The 9,596-nt window shown below is 40.2% G+C and overlaps 2 protein-coding genes across 3 annotated transcripts; both read right to left on the reverse strand.

Moving 5' to 3' along the window:
- Positions 1-151: 151 nt before the first annotated feature.
- LOC125215254 (pentatricopeptide repeat-containing protein At2g01510, mitochondrial) lies at positions 152-3,453 on the reverse strand. 2 transcript variants are annotated; one of them, XM_048116632.1, is made up of 2 exons: positions 868-3,453; positions 152-515 (listed from the first exon to the last, which is right to left on the reverse strand). In XM_048116632.1, exon 1 carries the CDS (start codon positions 3,368-3,370, stop codon positions 989-991), a length of 2,382 nt encoding a protein of 793 aa, XP_047972589.1. In that variant the 5' UTR covers positions 3,371-3,453; the 3' UTR covers positions 152-515; positions 868-988. The 2 variants fall into 2 exon arrangements, with proteins under 2 accessions (XP_047972589.1, XP_047972581.1); XM_048116624.1 differs by having other exon boundaries at positions 152-555.
- A 989-nt stretch (positions 3,454-4,442) lies between these two features.
- Positions 4,443-7,952, reverse strand: LOC125202011. Its single transcript, XM_048100326.1, has 6 exons — positions 7,830-7,952; positions 7,638-7,733; positions 6,677-6,814; positions 5,670-5,957; positions 5,138-5,461; positions 4,443-4,929 (listed from the first exon to the last, which is right to left on the reverse strand). The coding sequence occupies exons 1-6, from the start codon at positions 7,860-7,862 to the stop codon at positions 4,561-4,563; spliced, it is 1,248 nt and encodes a 415-aa protein (XP_047956283.1). The 5' UTR covers positions 7,863-7,952; the 3' UTR covers positions 4,443-4,560.
- Between the last annotated feature and the right edge of the window lie 1,644 nt (positions 7,953-9,596).

Genomic DNA, 9,596 nt, shown 5'->3' on the forward strand with positions numbered 1-9,596 from the left:
TTTTTAGTATAATAATGTAGCTTATCACAACCATCCAATCTAAGGATCCAAGGATTGTGATTTGTGCTGTGTTTTACACTAAAATGCTGTAAGAACCCTAACACACCCCTATTCCACTATTTTCTTTTCATTTGCTGTTATATTTAATAAATTTAAAATTTATGCCAAACAAAATAGGATGTTTAATAGCGTAAAAAAATATTATACTAAAATCAGGAAATTAAAAGATCATCCAAAAATAAAAATTTGATGTTATTGTCGATTTCCAAGGTTGCCCGCGGGACTTGACATCTCATCTTGACCTGCATTTCTTCGTCCATGTGCTCACATTCAGAGTGGCTCTCTCCCCGTGGCCTTTGATGCAGCTGGTGTCTAATGGCTAGTAGTCGCAGCCGAGGAGTGGTGGCTCGAGGTGGTGAATGGTGATGAAGATGAGTGGTGTAACCTCTGCAACCGCTTCTGTGAGGGGCTCCACGATATCTGGAACCACGTCTTCTTGAGCATCAAACGCTCGGCTGCAGCTCGAGTGATCGCTCATGCCGAGTGAAAATGGACCTAATTCATTAGGGTACATTATGAAGTAAGAGGCAGAAGTAGAAAACAGATGAATCTTCATAGGACTCTAAACAGCACAAATTGGTTAAACCTTCAACTGTGTAAATGCTACTCTACAAACTAAGTTACTGCATAAACAAAATGTGAGCAGATCATGGTTTGTAAAAGAAATGCCTGTTAGTTATTGCAGGACACACAATCAATAGAAAAAGGGGTTAAAAAAAACATAAAAGTAACAAAATGCAAAGTAAAAAACATAAAAGTAAAATTGTGAAAATTAGAACTAAAATAGTGATGTAGTTCCAACTTTACCTTGAGCAGCTTCTTCACACGTTCCTTAAGCATTGCTTCCGCATATCCAAACGGCAGCTTCACGTCGACCACAGCGTCCATCGGCGTCGTCAAATACTGAGAAGAAGAGGGGAAAAAGACTCTACCAGTAGTCATTGCAAGAACAAACCCCTCCTTTAAAATGATGAAACCGATTCGAATCTCTAAGAACAATATGCCGTCGATAGACCAGAGACGCGAACCTCATCGCGGAATGGCAGTCACCGCAGACCCGGACATTCTTGTAGATCCGAACAGGCGCGCCCTCGGTCAGCTTGAGGAGGCAGAACGCCAGTGCCAGCTTCTCGCTGTGGTAGGCGAGGCCGTGCATTTTCCCCTCCTCATTGATGTCGTGAAGTGCAAAGCTCATGTCGGGAACATAGCCCGCTGCCTTGATCAACATCAACACCTCATCGACCTTCGAGTAGATCGCGCCTGCTTCCAGATGGTTTCGGTCATCGGAGGTGAAGGTGTGCACCCTGCCATTCATCTCCACCCAGCTCCGGCCAGGTTCTTTCACCACGCCCTTCACTTTCATCGAGCTTCGGGTCGAAGCAGCTTCTTCCCACTTCCCAGCTGCGGAATACATGTTTGAAAGCAACACATAGGCCACGGGATCTTGAGGTTCTAGCTCAATCAGAGCTGCTGCCGCTCTCTTTGCAAGATCAAGATTTCCATGTTTTCTGCAGGCAGAGAGCAGAGATTTCCACATAGTTGAATCGGGCTCGAATTCCATTTCTCTTAGCAGCTTCTCTGCTTCGTCGAATCTCCCTGATCTTCCCAGAAGATCGATCATGCAAGCATAGTGATCGTGGCCGGGCCTTATCCCGTAATCCCTAACCATGGACTCGAAGTGGCGTTGGCCCTGTTCAGCCAGACCCGCATGGCTGCACGCAAACAGCAACCCTATGAAAGTGATGTAGTCGGGCTCAACGCCACCAGCCCTCATTTCGTCATAGAGCTGGAGGGACTTGATCTCTTCACCATTTTGCGCGTAGCCAACAATCAATGCAGTCCAAGAAACCACATTTCGTGTTCTCATTGAGTCGAACACCCTCTTTGCATCTTCCAAACACCCACAGTGAGCATAAAATGAGACGAGAGAGTTGTCAACTGAAGGCGAATCATCAAGCCCAGATTTGACACAATTCGCATGAGCTTGCTGCCCTAAATCTAGCAAAGCCAACTCAGCACAAGAACTCATGACAGTGGAAGCAAGAACACGATCAGAAGCCATCCCATCTCTCCGCATTCGACAAAATAACTTAAGGGAACTTTCATATAGACCGTTATGAGCACAGCCAGTGATGAGGGAAGTCCATGAGATCACATCCTTCTCCACCAATTCATCAAACAGTCTTAATGCCGGATCGAAGTTGTTCTGTTTAGCATACATATCAATGAGCGCGTTGCTCACGAGCGTATAACCTTCAAAACCAGATTTCACAACCAAAGAATGAACTATCTTCCCAGTATTCACATCCTTCAACAAGGCAACAGAGTTTAACACAGAGGGATAGGTGAACTCATCAAGTTTCATGCTTTTTTGATGCATCATCCGAAACAAAGCCAAAGCTTGCTCGGGAGAACCCTGTCTCACGCATCCAACAATCATGGCATTACAAGAAATCAAATCATCAACCTCCATCGCCTCCACCACCCTCCAAGCGCTACTCAGATCCCCACATTTCGTGTACATATCAATCAAGGCACTCTGCACAAACACATTAGCCTCAAAACCACCACGAACAACGCAAGAATGCACCTGCACCCCGTATCTAATATCAGAAACGGCTGCACACGCCACCAACACTCCCGGGAATGTGTACTGATTAGCCTCAACCCCCTCTGCCCTCATTCCCCTAAAACACCGCATTGCTCCATCAGCATCACCGTTCTGTGAATACCCCGTGACCATCGCAGTCCAAGTGACGTGATTTCTATCTCCAGACATGCTCCCAAAGAGATTCTCCGCCTCCACAATGCACAAACACTTTGCGTAAACATCAATCAGGCCCGTGACAACGAAATGATCCAAATCCAATCGAGTCTTCACCGCATAACCATGAATCTGCTTGCCTCTTGCGATCAGACCCTTTATCGAACACATCCTCAGCACACCTCCAAGAGTGAAATGACGAGGCTTGAATCCATCAAGCTGCATTTCGTAGATCAACTTAAAACTCTCGACCTCGCAACCCATTTTGCAGTAACCCGAAACAAGTGATGACCACGTGATCGCACTGCGTTTGGGAGCTTCATCAAACAGTTTCCGTGCATCAGCAAGCCTCCCTGAATTCCCGTAGCCAGCTATCATCGCGTTCCACGTGACCTCATCTCGTTGAGGCATTTCACCGAACAGTTTCCTCGCATCATCAATTCGGCCCGATTTGAGCAGCTCGGTTAAATTCTTATTCGATTCAAAGAGTAAATCTTTCCCGCTAGAGAAACTCCTGCACCCACGTGGTGAAAGGAATCTGTTCATAACCCGATTCCTCTCGATTCTACATCAAAAATCTTTTCTTTTCAAAGGAAGCATGCTTCGCTTCAGATGAAGAAGAAGAACTCCTAATTTGAGATGGGCCAATTTCATTTGGGCCGATAAAACATTGATTAAACAAGCGACCCAATTTAATCAAACAAAGCAATAAAAAATCGGAAAGGATCACTTAATCCGGATCCTAATACATTTCCTACTCCACCTCTCACAAACATAAAATATAATGGTGGGTCCACTATCATGTTTGTGAGGGGTAGAGTAGGAAATGTATTAGGATCCAGATTAGGTGATCATTTCCGATAAAAAAATAGAGTAAAAGTCAAAACTGGTCCCGAACATATGCCAATTTTATGATTTTGGTCTTATACTTTATCTTTTGAATTTTTGCATCCTGAACATTTCAACTCGGATGACAATTAGTGCTACACTAACAATTCCGTCAATTTTTTAAACGGTTTTAACCCGATTTTGATGGTTTTAACAATCTCATTCGAGTTAAAACCGTTCAAAATCGGTCAAAATTCAGGTTGAAATGTTCAGATTGCAAAAGTTTAAAAGATAAAGCATATGACCAAAATCATAAAATGAACATATGTGCGAACCAGTTTTGGCGTTTACTTTAAAAAATATTGTGTCACTAGCTTTTTCGACTAGTGTAAAAATGCTTATAGTCCTACGTGTTTTTACAAGATTTTAAAAGAAAATTAATAATGGTTCTTTAACTTATGGGATATATTTTACCAACTAAGTTGCGCTTTATCATTTTCATAGCAGCCGACAAATAAAATACAAAATCAATACTCAAAAACAACAAAAAAAGCATACAACAATAAGTAACTAAATAGAAATAATCTTATATAATGTGGATCAATAAACATAGACCAAATAGAACAAAAGTAACTAAAAAAAAATTAATGTAGTCAACTCAAAAACTAAATAAATCGTCGTAGTAATTTCAAACTAAGAAACAAACCTGATGTCTTTATAAAATTCTTGAATAAAACTTGCATCAAAAGCAGGTCATATTTCAAACATAAACAAGATAAATCTCGAGAAGTACTCACAAAAAGCAAACATCATGTTGAATAATCAGTTAAAATTTGTCATTCAATGAGGTTATACATTTACATGAATCCAGTTTATGGACTAGATGAGAGCTTTGAATGCCTAACCGGCTAAGGATCACCGGGCTTGACATCCCATCTTGACCTGCGTTTCTTCGTCCATGCAATCCCATCCAGAGTGGCTCTCTCTCCCGTGGCCTTTGATGCAGCTGGTGTTAAATTGATGAACTCATTATCATCATCCTCATCGATCCCGATCCAACCATAGCAAGGGAGGCGTTTCCGTCTAATGGCTGGCTGTGACAGCTGAGGAGTGGTGACCCCGGGTGGTGATGGAGCTGAGAGCGGTGTTAGCTCTGCAACGGTGGTATCTGATGGAATAACGACGACTTCTTGAGTATCAGGAGCTCGACTGCAGCCAGTTTTTTTGTCGCCATGTGGTTTGTCTGACAGTTGGATCGCTTCTTGATTTCCAACAGGCTGAGAGTAGTGTGGTGAGAGTGGTTGATTAGGATACAAGCTAATGAAAATGAACTAAATTGTGTTATAAGTTCATGTAATGCAAAGTGATAACAACCGACTAACAAATTCTAACATCATCAAGGAAGTACAAACTGTTGAAATTCGAAATCGGTTCTCTACATGTGCAAAGAAAATATAAATTATGTTGATTTAGTGATTTACTCACCTTTGGAGTGGCTCCCTTCCCCTTGACTGTGGATACAGCTGGTGTCAAAATGATGAATTCGTTATCTTCATCATCCCCATCGCTGTCGATCCAACCATAGCAAGGGAAGCGCCTCCGTTTAATGGCTGACTGCTGCAGAGGAGTGATGTCTTGAGGAGGTAATAAGCATAGGAGTGGTGTAGCCTCTGCAACTGCTTCTGTGGGGGGCTCCATGATATCTGATGGAACAACGTCTTCAGGAGTATCAGAAGCTCTGCTGCAGCCAGGTTCCTCATTGCCACGGGTTTTGTCTGGCAGTTGAATAGCTTCTTGATTTACAATAGGCTGAGAATAGTGTGGTGAAATTGGTTGATTAGTATACAAGCAATTGAAGAGTTGGTTAGAGAAAATGAACTGAAGTTTATGTTCTATAGAAAAATGCTAAGTGATAGCAATGACTAGCAAAACCTAACATCATCAAGACTATATATTGCATAAAGCAGAACAAACACATTGAAATGCAAAATCAAATGGTCTAAGTTGATTTGCTCACATTTAGGGTGGCTCTCTCTCCCATGGCCGCTGATGCAGCTGGTTTAGAAACGATAACCTCATCATCATCAAGAATAATCTTCCGTTTCATGGCTAGCAGCAGCAGAGAATTGCTGTCTCGGGGTGTTGATGATGATGGGAGTGGTGTAACCTCTGCAACTGCTTCTGAGGGGAGCTCCACAATATCTGATGGAATGTCTTCTTGAGCATCCAAAGCTCGGCTGCAGCCAGGTTCCTCATCGCCATAGGTTTTGTTGGACAGCTGATTTGCTTCTTGATTTCCAACAGGCTGAGAATAGTGTGGTGGACTTGGTTGATTAAGATGAAATGCTAAGTGATAACAACTGACTAGCTAAATCGAACATCATCAAGCATATATGGTGACTATATAGAGCATAAGACAGAACAAACTTATTGAAATGAAAAAAACAAAATAAAGTTTGTTTTGTTCATGTTCTTGAGAGCTTTTGGAACATAAATTAAACTGATTTCTGAAGCCATTGTAAAAGCAAAGGCACTAAAAGTCAGAAAATTTAACTACTACTTTTTACTAGCATATAGCTATTGCATGACTTGTGAAGACCCAACTCATTTCTTGAATCCTAAAGAAGCTAATGAACTACCACACATCCAAAACCTCATCTCCAGAGAAGCTAATGAACTACCACTCGATTCACTTAACTCCCAAATATTTCAATGTTAGTAAAAAGATCCAAATATTCCAGGTTTCACTCAAACCAAGTGAAAATGGACCTGTGAAATAAGAGGTAAAATTAAAAGACATATGAATCTTCATGGATCTCTAACAAAACCTTCAATGGTGCAGATGCTATACTACAAACTCAGTTTCTGCATAAACAAATTGTGAGCAGATCGCGGTTTGGAAAAAATGCTTGTTAGTTATTGCAGGACACAATCAAATAGAAAACAGATCAACACCAGAATAGAATAAATGACTTAAGCTGTTATATAAAAACATGACAAAAAGTGCTCTAATACTGGGCATACCTCAGATAGTCCATTCTGCGCATCTTTCTCTTCGAGTTGGGTTTGCTCATCGTCATTCATATTTGCAAGAATGGACTCAATAAGTACCGAATATGCCGATTCTTCAATGAATGGCCATCCTTCATCTCCACCATATTCCTATATAAGAAAAATATTGTACAATCAAATACACAGTTATTCTTCAACATGTGACACCTTTCTGCTTACATGCATGCACTTGTTCTGCTCAATTCCGCACACCATGAAAATTTACTCATATACTCTACACATATATGTTTGATTGTCTTACACTCATAAAGACAGAAGTAAGTTGATAAATGCAAAAGAACTAATGGATTATGGAAGAACCTTTAAACAATAAACAAGGGAAAGTTTTTAGAAAAGTTTGTCTCTTTGATCTTATACAAACTTCAGTTCAACTTAACCTAAAACAAAACAAGACCACTGGAACCCGAATGCTCTGCTTTAACTTACAGCCTCAACTAACAAAGCTCACACATGGATTTTGGTCATGAACATCTCAGCAAGCTCAATTCATCTCTGAAATTTACTGAAAGAAGATCAGTAGTCAGGCTCCAGCTAGCAAAAGACCTATCGACCCATTCCGATTAAAAATTGCAGTGCCAAACAATGAGGAAATCATTTACACTCATCACAAACTTCTTCTGACAACAGGATTACATGTTACTAGAAACCAGATTTCAAAGCATTGCCTACTTTCTAGCAAATATGGAATAATTTGAGCCTACAGAGACGATTTTCGCTAGCAACTTGAGCCTAGAGAGACGATTTTCGCTTCATTCTACTCAATTTAGTTGAATCAAAGTGTGATGCTAGATTATTTAACCTAACTTCAAACAATGCGACTACTACAACCAAATCAGAACAAATAAGCACCACAAAAACAGAGAGAAATGGAGAAATCGCAACCAAATCAGTCAAATGTAGCTCACAAATCTACCTTCAGCAGCTTCTTCACGCGATTCTTCACCGTAGCTTCGGAAAATCCGAACGGCAGCATCGCGTCAACCGCCGCGTCCATCCGCGTCAGCCGCTTCTGAGAAATCGAAACCCTAGAAGTGTTAGCACACGAAAACAGCCCCAAAAACCGGTGCAAAAGCGAAATACAGCCGAGAGAGATGAGTTTACGCACGGTTCTCCTCGGTCTCCCCTTCGGCCACCCCATCTTTGACTGCGAAGGACTCAGGCACAGCGCGCAGGCAGCGAATCAGAGAGGAGAACTGGTATTTTTGAATTTTTGTGAGGTGCAAATGGGGAAGAAGTAGGTGTAGTGAGATGAAGAGATCACATTCAAGTGGAAGGTGGTTCGAAGAAGCAGAGGTTATTTGCTAAGAAAAGACATGCATGCTTTTACTATGAACATACATGAAGCATATCTGTTTTGGGTAATTATTGTTTAATTTCCGCCCTCCTTCCGTCATTAAGAGTCTGATTCAATGGCGGCTCGGGTTTTAAGAAATATTAATAAAAGTGGGTAGAAAAAAAGTTAGTGGAACAAGGTCTCACTTGTATATATTACTCCCTCCGTCCCGGATAATTTGGGTCACTTTGACCGGGCACGAGTTTTAAGAATCGTAATGAAAAGTGGGTTGAAAAAGTTAGTGGAATGTGGGTCCTACCTTTATATATTAGTTTTATAATAAAATGTGAATAGGAATGAGTTAGTGGAATATGAGATCCACTGTAAAAAATGGTAAAAGTGAAATGAGACAAATTGTGTGGGACGGACCGAAATGGAAAACTGGGACGAATTATCCGGGACGTAGAGAGTAGTTTTAAATAAAATGTGAGTGGAATGAGTCAGGTGGAGGTGAGACCCTAGTACCATTTATGGTAAAAGTGAACCGGAACTCTTATTCTGGACGAACTAAAATAAAAAAACGAGACTCTTATTCGTGGACGGAGGGTTAAGGAAAGCAATATGCATGGTAATTCTATTCTAAGAGAAATATTACTCCCTCCGTCCATAAATAAGAGTCCCGTTTTTCTATTTTGGTCCGTCCACGAATAAGAGTCCCGGTTTATAATTACCATAAATGGTAAAAAGACCCCACATTCCACTAACTCATTCCTCTCACATATCATTTAAAACTAATATATACAAGTGAGACTCCTATTCCACTAACTTTCTTCCACCCACTTTTCTTAACATTTCTTAAAACCCGCGCCATTTAGAAATGAGACTATTAATTGTGGACGGAGAGTGTACATGGTAATTGACTTGTGTAATTGATTCCTAATTTATGGTGATTTGATCATGACAAATCTTTTCTTTTCTTAACAATTATTATTTTAAACCATTGTTTATTGCTCTCAACCAACCATTACTTTGCAGCTTTTGAATTTTGATGTATACTTTTATATCAATGGTTATAAAATCCTTTTTTATTTAAATTAAAAGCAAAATTTGTGTTGATGTGCAATAAAAATAGAGTGAACTAAATAAAATGACCATATATAATTAAAATTCTATTAGTACAGATAGATCTTGGAAATAGAGGATAATCATACTTTTTCTCCTTCATACTATTATTGTTGTGTTTACTTTTTAGGCTGTGAAGTTATTTTAGTCTATTTTTACCTCTTTTCTCTTTCAAGTAATCCTTCTCTTCTATATGTATTAACATTTCGAAAAGTTGCCCTTAGAGCATCCGCAATGGTGCTTAGGCTAGCCATAGGCCGCCATTCTCTCCCCTGCCACGTCAGCAACACTAAAAAATCCACCTGCCACATCAGATTTAGGCCAGCCGCAATAAAAATAATTCAAAATATACTACATTTACGGAATTAAATTTTCGACACATATACGGGAAAAATTCGTTAATTTTATTTAAATAAAAAAAAGTACATTAACTAAAAATCAAAAAAATTACATAATAAAAAAAAATTCGGGCTTCCA

Source organism: Salvia hispanica, chromosome 1, assembly GCF_023119035.1.
Source record: "Salvia hispanica cultivar TCC Black 2014 chromosome 1, UniMelb_Shisp_WGS_1.0, whole genome shotgun sequence".
NCBI lineage: Eukaryota > Viridiplantae > Streptophyta > Magnoliopsida > Lamiales > Lamiaceae > Salvia > Salvia hispanica.